Source organism: Sebastes fasciatus, chromosome 17 (assembly GCF_043250625.1).
Source record: "Sebastes fasciatus isolate fSebFas1 chromosome 17, fSebFas1.pri, whole genome shotgun sequence".
NCBI classification, from domain to species: domain Eukaryota; kingdom Metazoa; phylum Chordata; class Actinopteri; order Perciformes; family Sebastidae; genus Sebastes; species Sebastes fasciatus.
Window position 1 is genome coordinate 1718211 of NC_133811.1, and position 24114 is coordinate 1742324.

Genomic DNA, 24114 nt, shown 5'->3' on the forward strand with positions numbered 1-24114 from the left:
TATCATTTATCATTTCTGCCAATAGATCCCCTAAATGCTACACACTGTTCCTCTAGGACATAGGAAAGCAGCAAATCTGGCAATTGTGTTAAAAAAAACTATTTTAATGACTAATTGATTATCAATATAGTTGACAATTAGATTAATGGACTAATTGTTTCAGCTCTATGTCTAATAATAAAATTTTTGTGTAGATAGGTGTACAATTTAATGTCTTCTTGAGTCAGTAAAATGCAACCTAAAGCTCAAAGTAACATCCAGGAGGAAGTAGCAAACTAAGAACATGAATGTGAAGAATTTCCCCTAAATGTTTTTCAAATGAAGGAGTGAAAAAGGCGGATGTGAAAGAAGTACTCCGATCGTTTACTTAAGTAAAAGTAGCGATACTACTTACTGGCCACCTGAAAAGATATTGTATAATGTAAGAAAAAAAGCTGCAATAACATTTGGGGACCTTTTCTTAACATGTTGCCCTCTTTGGAACTAGATGGCACAAATGTACAGCTCCTCCTGGAGCAACCCAAGGTTAACCCTCGGAGATGTGTGTGTGTGTGTGTGTGTGCATGTACATAAAAGTAAATGAAAGCAATGAGAGAGCTATACTGGGGAGGCGGGTGGGAGATGGTGGGGGGAATTTTAGGCAGTTTTGTTTTCTACTATTATTTCTTCAAACAATGATTGCTACTGACGCATTCAGATTTATAAACATGTACGTGCACTAGATATGTGTCTTTATTATTTATATAATTTATATTTTATTCAATGTATTCTTTTTTTTTACGTTTTTTTATTTTCTAATAATGTTTCATTATTTCAGTCATTACTTTGAATTTATCTTATAATTTAATATTTTCATTTACTCGTTATTTTTTATTATTTATTTATTATAGAATTATTATTATGTAGTATGTAGTAGTATATTTGATACAAGGATATATTCATTATCAATAATATATCATTACATTATTTTTTTCTATAATTATTAATTTCTTATGTTACTTTATTTAATTTTTCTGGTTTCAATATTTGTTTTAAAAACAAAAAGAAATGTTGATACACGTTGGAATTGAATTGTAAAATAAGCCTTTGGCTAATAAAAAGTAGAGATACTATAGTATAAAAATACTCTGTTATAAATAAAAGACCTGCATTCAGAATCTTGCTAAATCGTATAAAAATATTAGCATCAAAATAAACCTTGAGTACCAAAAGTAAGTCATCATTATGCAGAATGTTCAATTTCAGAATATTATATATTACTGGAATTAGTTACACTTAGCTTAACCTATAATGTCACTTTATTAGTTTATTTACATTTTGTAATCATAATCTAAATCAGCAAAGTAACTAAAGTTATCAAATAAAAAGTACATAGTATTTGCCTCTGAAGTGTAGTAGAGTAGAAATACAAAATTGTACAAGTACCTCAAAATTGTACTTAAGTACAGTATTTGAGCAAATGTAGTTCCATTCCACCGCTGGAAGAAGGTGAAGAAATGAAAGAAGAAATGCGGAAAAAAGTGAAATCCATTTTTACCTTTTTTAATGAACCCTGATTATTGTTACAAATGAAGATGAATAGAGAGAAGAGAAACTGAAGTACAGGTGGTTCCTCCATGATAAAAACTAAAAGTCTCCGTCCCTCCCCTGGAGTGACAGCTCACCGTCGAGGTGGACGTGAGAGGAGAGACAGAGACGACCAGAGAGAGGACAGGGGGACGCATTTCAAATAATACAATGGTTAAACAGTACAAAGCTTTTTTTTCTTACAGAAACCTCCAAAATGGAAAAAAAATATATATACAACATCAAAAAATGAAAACAATAGTTTCTTCCCCTGCTGTATATCATGTGGGGATTATGTGACCCTCCTCTTGTCCATGGTAACGTGGTTATAAAATCAGCGTGAGTACTAAAAAAAGACTGCACTGAAGCCAACTAGTTGATGGGAAAGAGTGCAAACTGGAACAAAAACTCACAGAGAACCAGGAAGTCATGGAGAAGAGACCAGTCCATGGGCAAGAGGGTACAAAAGAATAATCAAAAATAGTCATGTTAATAATATAATAATTACAAGAGTAACAGTAATACGTCTGAAAAAATACAGGAGAAAATGATACGAACAGCATCGATGAAGACGAGGGGTGAAAATATCGACCCGGTGGGGAAACAGTTATTCTCTTGTGTTTTGTGTTTGAAGCCACGACAGGTAAGGCAGCACAGGTGCAACAGTTCAGGTACTGCTCCGTGTTTCTAGTCCTCTTTACCAGACACTTTCAAACTGACACATCTGTCCTTAAAAGTTCCCTAAAATGGGTTTTTCTCTGCTGGCACTTTTAGCGACTGAAAATCAATGACCTTTTTAATGCTGATAATGTAAACAAGCCAATCAGAAGGACAGATGTAGGAGCCTCTTTGTGCCTGGTGAAGGAAAAGAACCATTTCAAAATAAGAGACTGGAGCTAGTTGGACAATCTGGACGGGAAAAGAGGGACTAAATAACCCGGGCCAAGCCTTCATCTGGCCAGTCTTTTCTAAGCTGTGTTGAAGCCTTGCATGTGTGTGTGTGTGTGTGTGTGTGTGTAGCTGGCATTTCCATAGAAACCACACATTCACATACACAAGTGCACGTACACATCGAGCAAAATGAGCGAGTCAGGTTATGGGAAGTCCCTCTCTCTCCACTCCGCTCTGAGGTTTTATGATGCCATTTCCTTTGTGTGTGTGTGTGTGTGTGTGTGTGAGTGTGTGTGGTTTCTATGGTTTTCCGTCTACTCCAGAGAGACTGCGGGGGTGTCTGATGTCACGTGTGATGTCACATGTGATGTCATGTTTCCCTTTATTCTACCTACAGTAAAGCCTCACTCCAACCAGGACAGGGTGAGTGTGTGTGTGTGTATGTGTGTGTGTGTGTGTGTGTGTATGGGCAGGGTTCAGACCAGCCCGTACACACTTGGTTCACACAAAGCCGCTTGAGTCCAGAGTCCGCGCTCAAACCAAAGTCCAGTCCTATCAGCAGCTGCGGTGCTGCTGGCTGTGCGAGGTGACGCCGAGCTGAGAGCCTGCTGTCGTCCAATCAGGATCATCACGTCAGTTCTGAACGTGTGAGTCCGTCACCGGCTCCCCTTTACAACCTGAGCCTCTGCGGGTTTTAAGCAGATCGGGGTCAAACAGTGGCTTTTAAATACTTGAGGTGTTCTAGTTGCCAGTGGATGAGGTTTACCATGCTAGACAAAGGCCCTGTTCACACCTGGTATCAACATGCGTCCTGGGTGATCGGATCACAAGTGGACAGCTCTAAGTACAGGTGTGAACGCACTCAAGACGCATTGAGATCTGATCACTCAGACCACATTCAGAGGTGGTCTGGGCCACATATGACCACATTCTGTTAGCAGTGTGTAGTGAATGTGTCCTGGCCACATTAAGGACCTCCTACTCATTTGATGTCCCGCTGGGATCACTGAGCTCCTCATGGGAATAGACAGGCAGATGTGAGCGCCTGTCTGCCTCGCAGCATGGAAACGGCTCCTGTGCTCTACTGTATCCTGTAGGTACAACTGTATTTTATTAAAATAACTCTTATCTATAGGCTCCACATCTACAGACTATCAGACTAGGCACGCAGAGTGCATTATTATCATACTGTCGGACATGTGTCGGTGTATTTATTCCGGAGCTGACACCCGCCCGCCTGCTTGTTCTCTCTCCTCCCCGGCTCTCTGGAGCTCCGTACCCCTACAGGCTGTTGTCTGGCAAAAGCAGCGGTGTCGGCAGCGCGGAGGTCCCCGGGGTTAATACCAGGTCTGAACAGGGCCAAAGTGAGGGGAGACAAAAAAAGAAATTGAATCCTCCATTCTGTGTCCAGATGTGGTAAACCCCCCCTATCGGCTACTCCAGGGATGTTAAAACAAACACGCCCTCCAACAAGGCGACCCAGGTTTGGTTAAAAGTGTCTGCTCCCTCATGTATCCTCGTCCCGTCACACCGTCCGTCCCCTGAATACACAACCTTTCTTTTATTTGTACAATAGAAATATAAAACTCTGATACCGGTGGCCTTTGTCACTGCAGCTCAACGGTCAAGAGAAGGCAAGGGTGAGAAGGCAAAGGCTGAATTATACTGGTAATAATATGCCCATTAGAATATATACATATCTTTACCATTAAAAATAGTAGGATTTTCCTGATTTGTATCAAATGACCATATTGAAATATAATATTTGAATTCAATATATATTTGAATAAAATATATATGTGTAAATTTACTTATTCTGTATCTCTCTTTTACAAAAAACAGAAGGCATGGTGGTACTGTGTGTGTGCGTGTGTGTGATCAAACATTTTGCTGGGGGTAACGTTATCAAACTCTAGTTGGCTTAAAAAAGGCACGATCGCATTTGGAATTGTTTGTTCGTTAAAATGGGCGCAATGTTTTTTTCTTCTTTTCAAACTATATGAATAAAACATCATCAAAAATAAGTTGTTTCTCGATATCTCAGTGAAGGTTTGCCTGAGTTAACCTCGATGCTTGACATTCATTACACGGTTTCCCGCTAGACAAATCAGTTCGCTTCGATCGTCGCCTTCTCAAAACATGACATGAACTGATTGGGCTGTTATCTCAAAGATACAGAACGTCCTCAGATCACTGCAAATGCCCTAAAATACTGTCCGTGTCTGGAAGAGACACAAGTCTCCTCTGACAGATAGAATACAGTCTTAAAACAACAAAGAGGGGGAATGCAGAAGAGAGCTGTTTGAGGGAAATAACACTACGAATGCCCTCAAACCTCCAAAGAGTGTGTGAAGTCACCCTCCGTAGCCTCGAGGCCTGATGGCTTTTTACATCAGCTTTGAGCCCACGCACACACATTCAGAAACAAGCGTGTCTGCAATTACAGCCTTTCTAGTAGTTGCTTCCTCATTTCCTCAACAAGTGAAGAGGAAAAGGGAGAGAAAGATCCAGCTCTTTCCTCAGAGATCCAGGTGGCGTTTTCTGTACAGTGGGAACTATGTCTTGTGTGGCAGGTCAGAGGTCGAGGGGTCAAAGTCAGTTCATCACAATCTTCCTCTCCCTCCCGGGCTTAGTTTGACTGTCCTCGAGATGTACACTTCCAGCTTCGCTTCATGTCTTTATACACTGTAGTAAATGAGCTGAGGATAAAGAGGCCACTTAGTCCGGTCCTGATGCAGTCTCATAGTGTCCGAACTGTTTCCTGGAGAAAAAGACTGATTGGAGAGCTCTTTGTAATCGCCCTCCTCAGTCTTTGAGATCCATCGGAGCAACTTCTTATTTCCACTGCTTTCCGTCTTGTAAACGACTGCTTGGCGACGGGTGCACACCGAGAGGCACTTCTGTAATCTCTATCAGGGCTGTTCAAAGTGTTTTTAGTAACATTAGGATCTGTCTGTCTGTTATGGTGAGTACACATGAGGAGACGAGGGGGGGGGGGCTCACCGCCTTCAAGTGAGCCAGGTGTGGGTGAGGAAATCAGTCTCCTGCTGTACAATTCAGGCTGCCTTTGTACTCTTTAGGGTGGACTGTGATTTGTTTCACTGCACCAGATGAACACACAGACCCATTGATGACATAATCTGGGCTTTAGGTGTGATGTGAGGTGATTCCTGGCAAATTGAACTGGCGCTGTGAGGGCGAGGAGACATTGAAATGTGCAATTCCTAAGAGATATTAAGAGTAGACTCCCTCTCTGTGGGGCACTAATGTTAAAAACGGGTTGAGTTTGGTTCTTAATGTTGTTGGTCGCGGCAAAACTACTCTGCCGGCTGTGTTCATGTGTGACCGGGTACTAGGGGCACAGAGATGTCTCGTCTAGAAGCACATTAGAGGTTACACAGGCCCTTATATGTTTAATGGTTTTACACAGGCCATAATGTCTAGTAGCTGCTTGCAAAGGAAAAGGTGTTGACGCTGCAAACAGTGAGAACCTGAGAGGTCATTTTGGTGACATCTTGTTCTTCACTACATTGTGAACATGTAGATGTAACACAGGGAAAATGTTTGGTTTTATGTTCGTAATTAAAGAAGCTTGTGGGGCTGTGAGGTCAGTAAAAAGTGCCCAACAACTCCTTTAATTAATGCACAAAAAACATAATTCCCCATATGATACACGTACATATTCACATATAAGTGTGTTTATATAATCGCCTTTCAGTTACTGTCTCCATTTCTCACCGTAATCACACAAAACCTTCACTACTGCTGTCAAGAAACCACAAGGCATTATGGTCTAAAACTAGTTTGTAGGCAAGACTCAGAGAGGTGTGTGTTTTCTATCCAAGTAGGATCCTCTGTGTGTGTGTGTGCGTGTGCGTGTGTGTGTGTGTGCACGTGAAGCTCAGCAGCCAGTGTTTTCCAGAGACAGCTGCGCTGTAGCCCTCTGCAGCTCCGAGCTCGCTCTGCGCTGGGTGGGAGGCGGCGGCAGCATCAACCCCAAAATAACACCTCCTGCTCCTCCTCTTCCTCCCCCATTCTCCACCTCCCCCGCTCTCTTCCCCTCCACCTCCTCCTCTCCCTCAGCCCGCACTTTCTTGTCCTCCGCCTCGTCCCTCTCTCCGTCCGCCTCCATCTTCTGGTCTTCGCTCCAGCGGCGTTTGAAGCGGAGTTTGAGCGGGATGCAGAGCGTGCCCCCGGGGCTGATGGGAGCCACCTGACCCGGCTCGCTCTTCAGGGTGATGAGAGGGAAGGCCAGGCTGCTGCTGCCGACGGAAGGAGTGGCGGGAGTCTTGAAGACCTCCTCGTCGTCATCGGGGTCATCATCAGGGTTGCTGTGTGGGGGGGCGGAGAGGCTGCTCCCGTTTCCGTTAGCTCGGTGATGGTTACTGAGCTGATGGTGACGGTGGTGAGCTGTCGGGGTGAAGATGTCGCCTTCGTCATCCTCCTCATTGTGATTGAGCTCATCTTCCTCACTGATGTCAGTCACCTCCACCTCTTCTTCTGACTCGATGTCTGATATGGGCTCCACCTGGAGAGGAAGAATATTTCACATGACATTTCATTTATGGCTCCAGCCAGATGTTATTCATGCTTGAAATGCTTGAGAGGCATATCTGAAACCATGAACCATCCCTAAGTGGAAACACCACATCCTGTGTGTGTGTGTGTGTGTGTGTGTGTGTGTGTGTGTGTGTGTGTGTGTGTGTGGGGGGGGGGGTAGCAGTCTCACCTTGATCTTAGGAGGCCCTGCAGCCAAGGTCGAGTTGATTATCTGACTAGACCCTGTGAATGAGGAGGACTGGCTGGAGGAAGAGGAGGAAGCAGAAGCCATTGAGCTCCCAGATTCCCTCTGTTTGCGACCAAGCGGCGGCGGCTGCAGCTTGAACTTGAACGGTGACGGGTGCTGCTGCCCCTCCTCCCCGCCTCCTGGCTGCTGGCTGAGCGAATGAGAGAGCGGCAGGGGCGGGCCGTGGAGGTGATGGGCGGCTGGCTTCTCCGGGGTGGGGCGGTGGGGCTGAGGGATGATGATGTTGGGGTAGTGGAAGAAGGCTCGGGGGCTGAGGTGGTAGTTGTAGACGGACTGGTGGTGGGCCTGCAGGTAGTGCTTCATGTCCTCCGGGTTGAAGGAGAAGTGGGAACCCAACATGGGGGAGGACATGGAGGGAGAGGGGGTGTAGGGCAGGTGGGGGGTAGGGGTCATGGACAGGGCCGGGGACAGAGTTGGGGCCAGGAGACCCCCGGGGCCAGGCAGGGGGGAGACAGGGAATGGAGACAGAGAGTCTGGGTGGACCCTGGGGCCGTGCCTGGCCAGCCCTCCTGGGTTGGGGTAGATCCTGAAGAGAGAATCGTGAGACAGACGTGGAGGAAGCAGGCCCCTGTAAGCCCTGTCAGGCCCCACGCCTCGCTCGTCGGCCCCCACCGCCTCCTCCAGCTCCGAGTTGGTGGAGGTGCCGTCACTGCAGTCGCTCACAGAGCCGCGGGCCATGCGGCGAGCCACGCTGCTGAACATGCCCGGGCTGCGCAGCTCCTCACTGGAGGAGAGGACCTCTGACGGCGTGGAGGGGGGGAAACGGAAGTGGCTGCCTCCAGTTGGCACTGGAGGGGCACTCTGAGGGACTCGACCTGTGAGGAGGAAAAGAGGGGAGGGGTGAGATTGTAATGTAAATTATAAAAAAAAAAAAGAAAAGTCTTACAGAAAGCCAAAGGACAGTGCTTCTGAGATGCTACTGGAACTCCATTGACACCTAAAGACAGTAAGGCTGGGAAGATACACCTATCCCCCGATTCAATACTATCCTGATACTTGGGTGCAGATTCAATATGTGTAGCAATTTTAAAGTATTGCGATTCAATATTACAATTTATTGCGATTTTTTTATAACACTAGTGTTAAAAGTTAACAAAAATCACAATAAATTGTAATCAAGTCGTGACTAGACCATGGGAAAAATGTTTACTTTGGAAAATCTCTAAATTGATAAAGCAAACATGTTTGATTTTCAGCATGTATGTAGTCAGAGATGTCCTGATGTCCAATATATCAGTCACTGTCAGGAATAAAGACATTTCCCTCACAGATTAGTGGTATTTTCTTTTTAATTTATAAGGGACATGTAATGTTTTATACTTCTGGTGAATATAATCCAATCAATCTGATTTCCATAGATGTATTTTGTATATATTGTTCCCTTTGATAAAACCTTATTTTGAAAACCCGACGTAGTCCCATGTGTCTACTTCCTCTAACTTCTCCAAGGTGGTCTCTAGCTCTCCCGTCAGCTCCGTTCTCTTTATCCATCCATGGTCAGCTCCATCGGGGCCGTTTGAATGCAGAGAACATAATGTCAGTATATGGGTGCTCTACAGTTGTAGCGTCGGCCCATTTGACCACGGAGATGAGAGAGACGGCCGGCTCCACCGCCACGTTACCGCGATACGATAACGTTTCCTGTCCGTGACAGAGTTAGCGTGCAGCTTTAGCCGTGATGTCTAGCTCTGCTTTTCCTGTCAATGTGTGAAACCCAACGTGTCCCAAAGTGTGGATTTAACATGTGAGGGTGCAGGTCGTATCCACGCAGACCCTCCGCCATTTTCTACTTTCTCGTTTCGGCTCGCTGCGGTTTGTTTTGGTGACGGATACGGAACGGATATGACGTCACGTTACTCAGACTACCACAATAAAAACAGTAACTTTCTTCTACCTCCACATAGACTCAAATGAAGAGAATATATTGATTCTGGCTTTAAAAAATATATTTCAAAATCGTAAAAAAAAAAATTGCAATTTATAGGTTAATGGATTTTTTTTCCAGCTCTAGAAAATGTGTTACTAAGTAACTAATGAGAGCAGGTCACATGTTTCCCATAACTCCAACTATTTTACCCAGAGGGTCACAGGCACACAGAGAGAAAACACTGGGTTACACAAAGCCACAAGTTCCCTTCTCTTTCAGCCCCTCCTCTCTCTCTCCTGCCAGGGAGACTGTGGCACTGCAATAAATTCTTGGCATCCACGCACGTGCCAGAATTAAATATTGGAAAAGTCGCTCTTACTGCCATCACAAACATGGGTTGGGTTCCTCTGTTTTTTCCAGTACCGCTGAGTGTGTGTGGGTTTCTCTTTTTGAAAAAGCACAAATCTCACAGCCGTGTGTTTCTGAGACGATGAGGAGAATAAAACTGTGTGTGTGTTTATCTAGTGTGTATGTTTGGGAGCGTCTGTGCTTGCCTATCAATCCAGATTGACGTGGGCATGTGTGTAACCGTCGTATGAAACCATCATATCACAACATGTCAGTGTGTGGGCCACATCACACGGAGGCTATAATTAAAGTTTCGTGCTGCACTTATGTCACCCAGTATCCAACGCTCCATATGGGCTGTGTTTACACTGGGTGGCCGGGACCAGAACGAGAGACGACTTCAGAGGAGGGTGGAGAGGAAGAAACTGGGACGTGGCACACTTATGTCTTAGAAGACACAAAGACAGAGAGACAGACACTGAGTAACTAACTAACTAACCACACACACACACACACACACACACACACACACACACACACACACACACACACACACACACACACACACACACACACACACACACACACACACACACACACAGTATATAATTTGTACTTCTGCTAGGATGGTGTCTGATGTTTTCTAGGGGGGAACACACATGAATATGATTCGATTATATTAAAAGCCGTATTTAGATTAGAAAACTGCTCCAAGTCTGTACTGGTAAGATTTACTGGTAGGTCACCCACCACACTGACTGGAAAATGGATCAGACAATAACATTTGAATGTCTCAGTCATATACAATCTTTGGATATTTTCTCAAAAGATATCTTTGCAGACAACTGCACAAAACAGACCTTGAAACAAAGCAGAGCAAAATATCCCATTATGATTGGTTCTCTGTAATAAAATACATCAAATAAGTGTGGTAGCATCTAAAACTCTTGTTCTCTCCTAACAAGTAAACAGCATCTAAATGGGAAAAGGAGCGTCTACACCAGTTGTGTTTAGCAGATTAAAATGATGCGTCACAGGTTTTTCATTTGTCACAGCTTTCAGCAATCAATGTCAGAAATTCACACATACGGACCTCAAATTAACCAGTCACCTGGAGGCCAAAAATGTTTTCTCTGTCCTTAGAGCTAACACTCCTCGAACAGGTCCTCGCTGTCAAGTGTAATTTCATTCTTTTCATTGAAAATAACAATGAATTTCTCTTGCAAAAGGGATGTTATCAGGGCAGAAATAGAAAGATATTGGTCGGACGCGACACAAGGTTAAAACTCTGCGGTTTCCACAACTGGTAGTGAAAAACACTAGCAGGCAGGCTATATCGAACACGTAACACAAGCAGAATGGTCGCAGAGCGGATGCTGCAACACTGCGCTTCCATTATAATTAATGAAACTAGCTCCACCAGGCGTGAGAGCAGTGCGCAAGTGCCACAGTAATCCGCTCTACAAATGTAAATATAGGCCAGTCTTCTATTTATATTTTTTACGCAATGTGTGCGCTGCCCTTTTACACAGAAATGGGTAACAAAATGTCTATATTTTTAAAATTAAACTACCTATATAAAGGATATTACTTAATGACAATTCCAATGAGCGTATTGGCAGTTGAGAGAGAAGTTGAGAAGAGTTGAGAGAAGTACAAAAACTGAGGAAACAATCCCAAAACGAAAGCACACCGCCTTGTTTTGCCTGTGAACACAACCCTATATTGTTCTGTATGTGTGTTGCAGGTGTAACCAGCAACAGCCTGGTTAAGTGCTTGTTAAATACATCTTAAAGCTGAAGTAGGCGAGATTTAACATTACGGAGGAAAACAGGCAGTAAGAGCTGATCTGTGGTCTGCTGTCCAGCTGACGTCTATGAGAGCCGGCTGTCAATAACTCTGAACTCTGATCAAACCGTCAAACTAGGCAGCGCTGATCAAATATGAATCAATATTCTGTTACTGTACTGTCTATTTCTCTCCTCAGATGTTCTCAGAATCATCTTGTAGTGTACCGTTTAGCTGTAAAATAAGAAAGTTTATGACGCCTCCGCCATTGTGAAATCTGGTGAAGGAACGCCAAGTTCCGGTCACATGACCGGAGCACAGCCAATAGGAACGCTCTCTCTCTCTGAAATGACCTGTGATTGGTCAAGGTCTCCCGTCACAGGCTAGATGTTCTAAAGCCTGAAAACAGAGCCATGAGGAGGAGCAGAAGTCTAGTTTTCTCTCAGAACACTTGAATTACAATATGATGAAAGGTTATTATGGAATTTTTGCCCAATGATGCCAAAAATATACTGACTACTGAAGCTTTAAGACACTTTTCCAGTGAGACGTCTACTCTTCAGTATACTAGCCTGGGATAACAGGTATATAGGGGCAGTGGTGGCCTAAAGGTTAGAGAAGCGAGCTTGAGACCAGAAGGGGTTCAATCCCCTGGACCAGCAGGATAAATCAACCGCTCCAGTGGAGCTGCTCAGTGGCCAGCAGATCAGACTGTGGTTGTACTGGGCATCTTCCAGCTGTGAATGTGTAACTGTGTGAATGTGATCAGGGCCTTCCTGAAAAAGAGAGCATTGCGTACCAGAGCCCATGTCGATGAAGGGGTAGTTGACCAGCACTAGTTTGTTGAAGTTGAACTTGTAGGTGAACCTCTTCCCTTTAGTCTTGTGGAGGATCCTCTTGTTGTAGTAGTATCTAAAGAAAAAAGGACAGACAGAGTGTTATCTTCCCGTGAATTACCATTTTTAAATACTGTTATCATTAGCAACATGCAGTTAACCTCTGATCGTGGCCACATTAGCTGAACATTTATTGGCTCATTCCCAATGTCCACACTCAGACTCAGAGTTTGAGGTGCGTTCCCTCAAAGTCCGTGAGGGTTCAAATCATCAAGTCCTTGAGGGCTCTCTAGCAGAAATTTTGAGCACTTTCTGAACACCTTCCGTAAGTCTGCATTTCTGCAGACTTTGCCTGAGGGAATTACCCACAATTCATAGTGTTGTGATGTTAAACACAGTGTTACCACGGTTACCAGGGGAAGCCCGCAGGCGTAAAAAAAAGGTGAACAAAGAGGACGGCACGTGTGTTCAGCCAGGCATATTTAAATTTACACAGAAACATTTACATTAAGGATTTAAGATGTTACATAAAAACACATGACTATATTACACACCTGGTTTATTCAGCAACCGTTTCTTTCCATTTTGCTTAATGAAGTTTGACAAAAACAAGTAAATTGATTTTTTTAGAGTTACCTCTCCTCTCGTAAGGCAAGAGCCTGAAAGACGTTCAAATAGGCAGTAAAAAACGTTAAATAAAAACCAACAATTGGCATTGTCAAGGTAGCGTGATGTCGCCTCAAAGTACTGTCCCATTCATATTCATACCATTTCAAGTCATTGCAGCCTCTCCCACTCAACCATTTACCAGATGACGTCAGTTTAGTCCCTGAGGGTTGAGGGTTGAAGGCATTAGGGGGGACATTGGGATTGGGCCATTAAGTGTGAAACATTTTTCCAGCTGAAACTATGAAGTGAAGTAAGATTTCTCCTGACTCACAGCTGCATAGTCAGCCAGCGATTATTCACAGTGCATCTGAAATGATCAACAAACCACCATAGTCCACTATTTTCCCATAGACCTGAATAAAGTGAGACAGTTGGTTCATGTGTGGACATTCAGTATTCTTGGCCACAGCTTTTAGGGTCACTAATCATCAACAGCCAATCAAACCTGCATTTTCTTGCATCCCTACCAATGTGAAGTAATTACTGTACGTGAGCAGTTCTGCATAGCCGTGTGAAATGGATGAAACGATACTAACAGCCTTTAGAAGGGTTTTCATTTTTGAAAATGGAACTTTTATTTCAATGAATAACATGTCCCGGACACATGGACGACTGCTGCATTCAAGCCTGGAGTCACCGGTAAGATCTGAACTCCAGGGGAGGGTGAACAAAAGCAATTAGCATAAGGATTGCCATTCTGAATCTTCCTTTGATTCACAAACGCCAGAATGTGATTGTTAATCGATTAATGTTAGTTAACAACTTTATGAATTTAATAACTTAAAGCTGGAGTAAGCAGGTTGGAGCAAATATGATTCAAAAAAAGTAATTTTTATAACATGGTCTTTATATCCTGACAGTATTTCACAGACCGGAGGAAAACAATCAATCAGAGCTGATCTGGAGCCTTGCCGTCTCTGACCAGCTGTCAAGTAACAGATTATTAATTCATATTTGATCAGCGCTGTCTAGTTTGACCGTTTGATCGGAGTTTGCGAGTGATTGACAGCTGCCTCCGTTGAATGAACAGCCAATAGAAGCTCTCTCTCTCTGAAATGACCTGTGATTGGTCAAAGTCTCCTGTCACAGGCTAGATGTTCTAAAGCCTGAAAACAGCCATGAGGAGGAGCAGAAGTCTAGTTATCTCTCAGAACACTTGAATTACAATATGCTGAAAGGTTATTATGGAATTTGTTGCCCAATGATGCAAAAATATTCTGCCTACTGCCGCTTTAATAATTAGTAATATTTTGTGAGTACTTTGTACCCCATCACCTACAGACTAATGCTAGCAGAGTATCAGACTCAAGCGCTAACAAATGAACCTGCTGACCAACACACACTTTATTACTCTGGAGGGGCAAAGAAAATAACTGTGCATAGGCCTTGTGCCCATGCAGCTTTTTGGATAGCTATGGCTTTCTCCGGTACTAGCGCGATAACTGGTCTTTGGGTATACCGAGTACCGATCCGATACCAGCGTTAAATGAATAAGCTGTATGTCTCACTGTGTGGACGTGACTGGAATAGTTCTGTTATGTGTAAGGCAGCATCAGGCTTGACTTAAACATTGCTTTCTTTACTTTGTAAAACAAAATAAATACATGTAGTTATTATATTAATATATTATATATTCATTTCCTTACTTATTTTTTAAATAATTAATTGTATACAAGCAACAATCTTCAAAATGAACAGGAATTACAATTCAAGTTAAAACCTTTTTAATGCAGCAACAAATTGGTCAAAACTTAAACAGGAATTAAAATTCCAGTATATAATGTGTATGGAACAGGGTTGAAACGGTTCAAGTAAAAAATCCGACCCGTTCGGTTCGCTAGTCACGGTTCGGGGCGTGTATGTATTGTACGGTTCATTTGAAATGAGGCCCATTTTGTGCTGTTTTTCATGTAGAGTTTGACTTCTCGGTTGACACGGATGAAGTCCAGAGTGCGGCTGACAGTCAGTTTAGGAAATGGCGAATGGACACGATAAAGTCCAGTTAGAGGATCCACCAGCGTCGCTTGGCTCTGCTGTATGGGAGCATTACGGATTTAGTGTTACCAGGAAAATGACAAGAAAAAGTGGTGGATAAAACGCCGACTGTGTGTAAGCACTGTACAACACGTGTGGTTGTTGTAGCGACAACACTTCCAATATGATGAACCATTTATGGAGACTCACTCCGGTATGGCCGTCGATAGCGTAAGGAGAAGAGAGTCGGGTAGGAAAGTGCAACTCCTTCTCCCCGCAGCATTTAAACAGCCTCTACATGCAGACTCAGACAGGGCAAAAAACACAACTACAGCATCGGGGAGGTTTATAGTGAAAGATATGCAGCCTTATGCAGTCGTGGAGGACGCTGGATTTCAGCATATGATTAACGTAACGTTACTATAATATTCCCTCTCGCCGATACTTAAGCAACACAGTAATTGCCGAATAGACACGACTAGGAATTGTGAAAGAATTGTCCAACACAGCCTCTTACTACAGACGGATGGACATCCAGAGCTACTAAAAGTTACTGAACTGTGACTGGCCACCACATCACTTCAGAGTGGGAGATAAAAAGTGATGTTTTGCAGACGTGCCGCCTTTATAAAGCAACACAGTGAGCATCTCTCTGAAGCACAGACACAAGCAGTGACGGATTGGACACTGGAGAGGGGCAACAGCACAATCCCTGTAATGTGTTTTATATTTATTCATTATTTTTAAATAACACAGTGGCACAGAAATCAAACCGTATTCCTCCAAATACTGCACTTTGTGAGTGGAAAAAATAAGCTTTCAATTAAGAGCTGATAATCGGGGAATGAGACATACTGTTATACTGTTGTTTTTTTTAGTATAGTTCTGGAGCATAGGCAAGGCAAGGCAAGGCAGCTTTATTTGTATAGCACATTTCAACAACAGGGCAATTCAAAGTGCTTTACAGAAACATTCAAGAACATTGCGACAAAGTGCAAAAGATCATTAAGACATAATTAAAACAGTTATAAAAACATTAAAACATTAAAAATTAGAAAATAAAAACAAGCTAAAAATAAAAGCTAGGATAGAAACTAAAATAGCGTAAAACACCAAAGAGTAAAAGCTCTAGTGCAGTATCAGATCATTATCTGGTTTAAGAAAAGGCACCCGCAAACAGGAAAGTTTTAAGCTTTGTTTTAAAAGAAGTGAGAGTTGGAGCGGTCCTGCAGGTTTCTGGGAGCTTGTTCCAGATATTTGGTGCATAAAAACTGAATGCTGCTTCTGCATGTTTAGTTCTGACTCTGGGGACACTAAGCAGACCTGATCCAGATGACCTGAGAGGTCTGGATGGTTCATAACACAGCAGAAGTTCGGAAATATATTTTATATTTTTTTTTATATATTAGCATAGAGCTTATGCTTCAATTTATGTTGATAGCCTTAGTCTATAATTTCATCATATTTATATGAAAATAACAAAGCTGCATTTTTTGTTTGCACTAATGATTGTAGAAGACCTATTCTTTCAGTTAAGATTTGACAATGAAGAAGTGTTTATGTTCCTTATGGAAGCCATACTTTTGTTAAGGCAAACATTTAACTGATTTTTGCCAAATAAATGAAAAGCATGTTGCAATCAGAACATGACCTCCTCGCTGATATGAACCCAACCATGAATTTTGTGAACCGTTCCATCCCTAGCATAGAATATAAATATAAAACTCAATTGAATAGATCGGCCCCATTATCACCAATATCCGATCCAGCTATTTGAGTCAGTATTGGCCTGATATCCGATCTGATATCGGTACATCCAGGGTCTGAAATGAACCTTTTCATTTCCTGTCACTGTGGCAGGTAAGTATTTTATTTTATCTGCCACTCAGAAATTTTATCTGCCACTTTTGAAATCTCTGCGCTAAATGAAGGAATAACATTTTAGATCTGATGTAATTCAATGTTCAATTTATTTTACATGAAAAACATTATATACATGGTAAATTACAGTGTTCAAATTACATCGTAGCTTCTGTTTCTGAGGGGTGGGAGAGTACTGTAGCCAACACAGTACTGTACTGTACTGTTATTGACATCTGTAGTGGTTATTGTCATAAAAACACAATTCAAAAGATAATGATTATTTAAATATAATATTTATAATCAGGACATAATTCCCTTTCTATTAGCCTAAGCATCCTAAAGTTGGAGGAGCTGCTGCAACAAGATGCTCCTGTCATGAGGAGAGACGCAGCATGTTGTCAGACTAAATTCATTCATTGCAGCCTTATTACCCAAAGAGGACAAAGAGAGCAGGAAGTCAGTAAATAAGTGGTTAACATTAGTAACATGATTTGAGCAGTTGCAGAGTTTTGACTCCTCGTTAACGTAACGTTATCATCAGCTCACGTCGGCTGCCGGCTCGTTAGCGAGCGATAACTGTAACATTACCGTTAACATCGAACACTCTAATGTTAGCTAACTGGTAACGTTACCGTTAACATCGAACAGTCTAACGTTAGCTAACTGGTATCGTTACTGTTAACATCAAACAGTCTAACGTTAGCTAACTGGTAACGTTACCGTTAACATCAAACAGTCTAACGTTAGCTAACTGGTAACGTTACCGTTAACATCAAACAGTCTAACGTTAGCTAACTGGTAACGTTACCGTTAACATCAAACAGTCTAACGTTAGCTAACTGGTATCGTTAGAGTTAACATCAAACAGTCTAACGTTAGCTAACTGGTATCGTTAGAGTTAACATCAAACAGTCTAACGTTAGCATCAAACAGTCTAACGTTAGCTAACTATAACGTTACCGTTAACATCAAACAGTCTAACGTTAGCTAACTGGTAACGTTACCGTTAACATCAAACAGTCTAACGTTAGCTAACTGGTATCGTTAGAGTTAACATCAAACAGTCTAACGTTAGCTAACTGGTATCGTTAGAGTTAACATCAAACAGTCTAACGTTAGCATCAAACAGTCTAACGTTAGCTAACTGTAACGTTACCGTTAACATCAAACAGTCTAACGTTAGCTAACTGGTAACGTTACCGTTAACATCAAACAGTCTAACGTTAGCTAACTGGTAACGTTACCGTTAACATCAAATAGTCTAACGTTAGCTAACTGGTAACGTTACCGTTAACATCAGTCTAACGTTAGCTAACTGTAACGTTACCGTTAACATCAAACAGTCTAACGTTAGCTAACTGTAACGTTACCGTTAACATCAAACAGTAACGTTAGCTAACTGGTAACGTTACCGTTAACATCAAACAGTCTAACGTTAGCTAACTGGTAACGTTACCGTTAACATCAAACAGTCTAACGTTAGCTAACTGGTATCGTTACTGTTAACATCAAACAGTCTAACGTTAGCTAACTGGTAACATTACCGTTAACATCAAACAGTCTAACGTTAGCTAACTGTAATGTTACCGTTAACATCAAACAGTCTAACGTTAGCTAACTGTAATGTTACCGTTAACATCAAACAGTCTAACGTTAGCTAACTGGTACCGTTAATACTAGAAAGTTTACTTCACTAACTTGGGAATAATTCCCCGTTAACGCTCCAGCTGTCGTGAGGTCAGAGGCCGGTGGTATATATGTGTGTGTTTGTACGTGCGGGACGGATTGGGTGCATACAGTGTGTATGCGTGTGTGTTTATGTTGTCACGGATGTTTAATAATAACGGTGCGCTACACAAAAACGTGCAGTCATTTTCACAATTTTCATCCTCCCCCATCATATTTTTTCTGGCCCCGGGACGGGACGTCCTTAGCGATTTCCCTGCCTGCCAAAGTGGCGGGTGGCCTGATGATTTTATCTGCCACTGCCAACAATTTACCCACATTTGGCGCGTGGCGGGTGCTAATTTCAGACCCTGGGTGCATCCCTACTCCAGAACACACACACCAACTTATGCTTTTCCAATAAACATTTAACCAGTGACATTGGTCAATAAATGACTTTCATTTCATTATTTTCATACAGGAAGAAGACTGTAAGATGCGTCCAAAGCTTCTTCCAAAGCTTCTCAAAGATCGCTATCGGCTATATTGAGCTAACGTCAGCTGTCACACGAGGTTGTACTTGCGAAGCTTTCATGCACAACTCACTGAGATATTCATGCTTATTAATACTGAATTGGAGTTTGCTAGTTGGCTTCAGTATATTAAAAAAGATATAAAAACAATTATGTAATGTTACAGAAACCACAATGTTGCTGTACAAAGCACTGCCTGGCCTGCATGGCAATTCTACATTACTCACTGTACAGCCCATAATTAAACAAGCTGCTCACAATGTGAACACACGGTTAGATTCAAAATCTCACCGTGATTACTTAAGGAAGTGAGACAGCCGTTGTGATTTAGTCTTTACCAGGCGGCTCCATTAGTAAGACTGCATTAGTCACCGTCAATACACAGAGCGATGTAGAGGAGTGAATAGCAAGCTGCTGACAGCTCATCTAAAAGATAAAATGGCTCCTTGTGACTCACCGATAGCCTCAGGACCAAACCACATTCATATTTCTTTACATAAAAAAACTTATAAATCAGTGTCTCATTCAGCGGAGACTGGCCTCTTCATTCTGGGAACTGTAATACATTATTCATCATTTCCAGTAGGATGGAGCCGAGACGAGATCAGTGGTTCAATTTGAACATAAAAATAAGGATTTGCTTGAACACAAAGTTGTAAACATGTCTCTCGTTGTCAATAAGTTAGAACTGAGCTGTTCTCCAGCAGCAGAGAAGGCTGAATATAAAATCATACCAGGTGGGGCAACTATTTATCCGTCGATCCATTTCTCTTTATTAGGGCTGTCAATTGATTCAACATTTGCACGTAATTAATCGCAAATTAATTGCCCACTTTTTATCTGTTCGCAAGTTGCGTTAAAGAAATTAGTGGCGTTAAAATGAATTTAAGTTAACGCGTTATTATCACGTTAACTTTGACAGCCCTACTCTCTATACATCCATCCATTGCGATCAATAGTTTAATTTGGGCTACATGATATAAAACACAAGGAACATTAAAACCCACCCTTTTGTGTGATAAAACTAATTCAAGGAAGTATTTCCAAAATGATATTTAACTTTGCCAAGTCAAAGTCCTTCATACTGGACCTTTATTTGCCTTTCCACAGAGCTACAAAAATGATGGATGACAAATATCAAACAAAATGTTACCATAACCATAACAGGCCTAGAAATATGTAAATAAGATAATATTCTTACAGTACAGTAAAATATTAGTGTCCTAAAACCAGTGACACTAGTAGTAAATACAATAATCACAGATGGAATATTGTTCACAGTGATGAAGCCGTGCCCGGCTGTATCCCTGATTCACTGTGACCACAGTGTTAGTCACTGGAGTTTGGTACAATACAGAACAAAGTAGAGCACGAGTGTGTGTGAACCAGGAGTTCACCCAGCCTCTCAATGACTCAATGAGTGAAGGGCCTCTTCTGAGAGAGACGACTACTACGCACACCCACACCCTCGCATGTAATACAGACACACACACAAAAATACAAACAAACAAAACAGCAGCAGCTGCCACACAGGCTCAAACATACCATGCATGCAGAAAACACATCCAAGTAATGACAAAACTACTACTAAGTTAGGTAAACATACAATACTATAATGGAATAATACTCCATTAAAAGGAGAAATTCCTGCATTTACAATTTCTGTGTGAAATGATTCATAAAGTAAAAGAGTATTTAAATGTTTGATGTAGTAGTACTACATACAAGCTAAAACAAAAGCAGTCTGTATGTAATAATAATATATTGGATTTATATAGCGCTTTATATTAATCTCAAAGACGCTTAAATAACTAACGGTTTATCTTAGTTTGCCACGTATCTTAAAATTCTTGTAAACTAATTTATCAGCTGGCTGAGACGAAGCAGCCCCTCCTCCCTCTACCAGCGGTAAACGTTACCTGCAGCCATTGATTCCCATCAGCAGAGGGAGGAGGACAGCGGAAGGATGAAGGAGCGATACTGACTGATGTTTGTGTTCTTCATTCTTTCTATACTTCTCTCATTCTAGATTAGTTCCCAGTAAGATATTGAGTTCCTATAGTGATTTGCTGTTGTAAACATTACTGTTGCTGCTCTAGAAACATTGAATTTAAAATATAAATAAATTCTAATCCTGTTCTGAATTTTATTCTTAATATATTAAGAATATATATAATATATTAATAAGCAATTATTTAGTAATGAATAAGAACCAATAAGAGTATTAATAAAGAACTGAACAGATAAGGAGAAAAAGAGTAGTAATATCTATAAAAACCAAAAGGCAAAAACTCCAGAATAATGTCAGGCCCTTATATCGGTGCTGAGATTCAGTACTTGAATAGTTTGTACAAGTGGAAATTTAACAAGTACATGGCAAGCAGGTATACACGCAATACACACTGCATACAGAAAAAAAAAGAATCAAAACAACATATACTCCACACACATGCTCTAGGAAGTCAACAGCAGTATTTGTGAGTAGGTGTTAACAATATCAGGCCTGTATGTGCCGTAAAAACTGGAAGGACATAATGTTCACGGACGTGTGGATAGATGGATGGCACTTTGAACGAGTTGGGGTGGAAAAGGCCAGGAACATACGTGTGAAAGGAACAAACACACACACACACACTCAAACAGCAATGAGTCAATATGGGACAGCCTGTCTCACATACGGGCCCAGGCTCGCTCCAGGCCTGCTGCTCTTTGAAGACCATTTGAACTTCCTTCAAATAAACTAGAAAGGACTTTGACTGTATAGACTCGGCCTCTATGTGTTGAACACACACGTAGATGTGTGCGAGATACAAACTCACACACACACACACACACACACACACACACACACACACACACACACACACACACACGTCTTTACACACACGTACTGTGTGTGTATGAATGAACACACACATGTGCACTTCAAAGATACATCGAAGCATCAATCAAAGACTTCCCATCTAACAGAGAGAGAACTTTGGTATTAATTAACAGCCGTTCATTCCTATAAAGGGTTTACAAACCACAGAAAAGACATTCACAACTAAGTTTGGCTCCAGTTAATCCTTGATATAAAACACTCTCTGAGACCAAAGAGAAAGTAACTACTCCTGTTTATTTACTGTTACACCTGTGTGGGCTTAATAGAGTGCTGCAGGGATGACACATTTTTGTTGGCCAACCAGGAAGTTAGCATTGCTCTGGGTTCCCTGGACTAAAAGCCAATGGGATTGTTCCGTTGGGTTTTGGATTATCGTAGAAAATAAGCTCTGTGGCAAACAAACGTTTATGATACCTACACGTGTTGTTCAGCAAGATAATCTCCACAAATTTTATCATTTTTGAAAGCTAACGTTGGGCTATAAACCAGCTACAACAGGGTCGCGTGAGTATACACAACGAGGCTGTAGAGGCGGACGAGTCAGCGTGATGACGTTTAGTAGTCTCATTTAGCCACTTGTGAGCAACCTCCTTTTATAAGACATCAAAAATTCATGACTGGGGTATTTACTGACGAATTTTATGTCGGAGAACAAAACGTTAAAATCTCTTAAGCCCTCTTTCGACCGCAGGAACTTTCCCCCGTATCGAAGAACATTTGAGGAACTTGACTGCAGGGACCAGGGTCTAAATTAAGTTCCGGGAACATTTTCCCGACTCATTTAAAAAAAAAAAAGACAGAGAGAAAAGGAGAGAGAGATCGTGTGACCGAGCTGAGAGGACGAGTGGTAGAAGAGAGAGAGACGTATCGCGGCGGTGCTGTGAACGGGTGAAAGAAAAGTTATTTTCTGATTGTTTCACAGCGTTAACATTCTAAAGCACAAAAAACAACCCTCAACAGATGATTTGCTGTGGAGACAGACGCTCTTAGCTTAATTTCCCTCCGCTGCATTGCATTCATTACATCCAAAGTGCATCAGTAAATATATGCAGCAGTAAATATTGTGGCAGTGAGACAAAACTTTTTAGATGAAACAGGTGGGCACACTGAATTGCAGGCTGCAGAGTGTCTTTACTGCTGTGACCACAAGCAGCCCTCGTCCCACGTCATGTTGTTTTCTCATACATCAGCGGAGACATTTGCAGCTTGGATTCTAGTCTCTGCCTCTCTCCGTCTCCGTGCTCTAGATGCAGCTCAAAAACAGAACTTCCTTCATCTCTTTGTTTGTATTGCAAACTAGTGACATTATTTTGAAAGTGTTTTGGCTGATTTCAATATTCATCCATATATTGATACGGTCAAAGAAATGCAGCGGAGAGAGGCAGAGGCTGCAGCTACATTAGCCACGCAACAGGATATGGCCAGTGGGGACCCTCAGTACGTCAGAAGGTCGTGCACATTGTGGCTCCTAAAGCAGAGGAACTCAGCTTTCGTGGTCAATATAGCAAGCACTGAGGAATTTAATGCTTCAATGGCCTACATTTACCAACAACACTGATTGGACATCCACATAAAAAGCTGGTGAATTTTCCCTTTAGGAGCCATTTAGTGTTAATTTGGAGATCGAAGTTTTTGGTCAGTTTCTGAGTATTAGTGACAAGTTTGATATATGGATGTTAATAATTTACCGTTTAACCTTTAACCGACATTAAGCATTTTAACCGATTAATGCTATCGGTTAAAAGAAATTTTAATAATAAATGAAAAGGCTGAGCGGCTCAGAGGAGCGGCTCGTGACTTTAAGGAGAAAAGCTGGTCAACCTTAAGAGGCGGAGCCGGAGTTGCAGGATACAGGAAGTCGGCTCCGGTCTCTCCAGCTCGCTTTAGCGGAGCGGAGGAGTTGTAGTTTCGTAGCATTTATTCACCGACAAATTAACTGTACACACACTGCTACACCTACGTTCACACCTAGAACGTCACCAACAACCTCACCGCCAACACACACACACACGGTCTGTTGGAAACTCGCTAAAGTTACCCAGACTATGTGTGCGGCGGCGGCGAGCACGAAGCCTCCGGCAATGCTAGAGCTGCTAACGTAGCACAAATACACACACTGTTTGTCGGACAATCGCTAAAGTTCCACCGGGCAGACACACAGCTGACAACCTGCTAAACTAAACTAAATGTGCGGTGGAGAGTTTTAATGGGAAGTGGCTGCATGTCCGCGACACTACACGCAGCATCGTAGCTGCTAAGTTAACGCTCCCGGACGGTGAACTGGGGACTCCCGTCAACCAATATCTGTTGTGCTCCTGCAGCTGGCGCACCACTGCATGCAAGGCATAAATCTTGTTGGTTAACGGTTAATAATCAGTAAACGAGGGTCGGTTATTGGTTAAGAACATTTTTCAAAATGAACA

General features: G+C 42.1%; 1 protein-coding gene across 1 annotated transcript in view; it reads right to left on the reverse strand.

Annotated features, from left to right (window-relative positions):
• Window positions 1–1526: 1526 nt before the first annotated feature.
• The window catches only part of erf (Ets2 repressor factor), a 59241-nt gene continuing 36653 nt past the window's right edge, over window positions 1527–24114 (reverse strand). Inside the window, exons 3-5 of the mRNA XM_074612883.1 lie at window positions 12067–12179; window positions 7187–8079; window positions 1527–6985 (exon numbers count right to left, since the gene is read on the reverse strand). Coding sequence (XP_074468984.1) covers window positions 6359–6985; window positions 7187–8079; window positions 12067–12179 — 1633 coding nt within the window. The 3' untranslated portion in view covers window positions 1527–6358. The remainder of the gene's footprint in view (window positions 6986–7186; window positions 8080–12066; window positions 12180–24114) is intronic.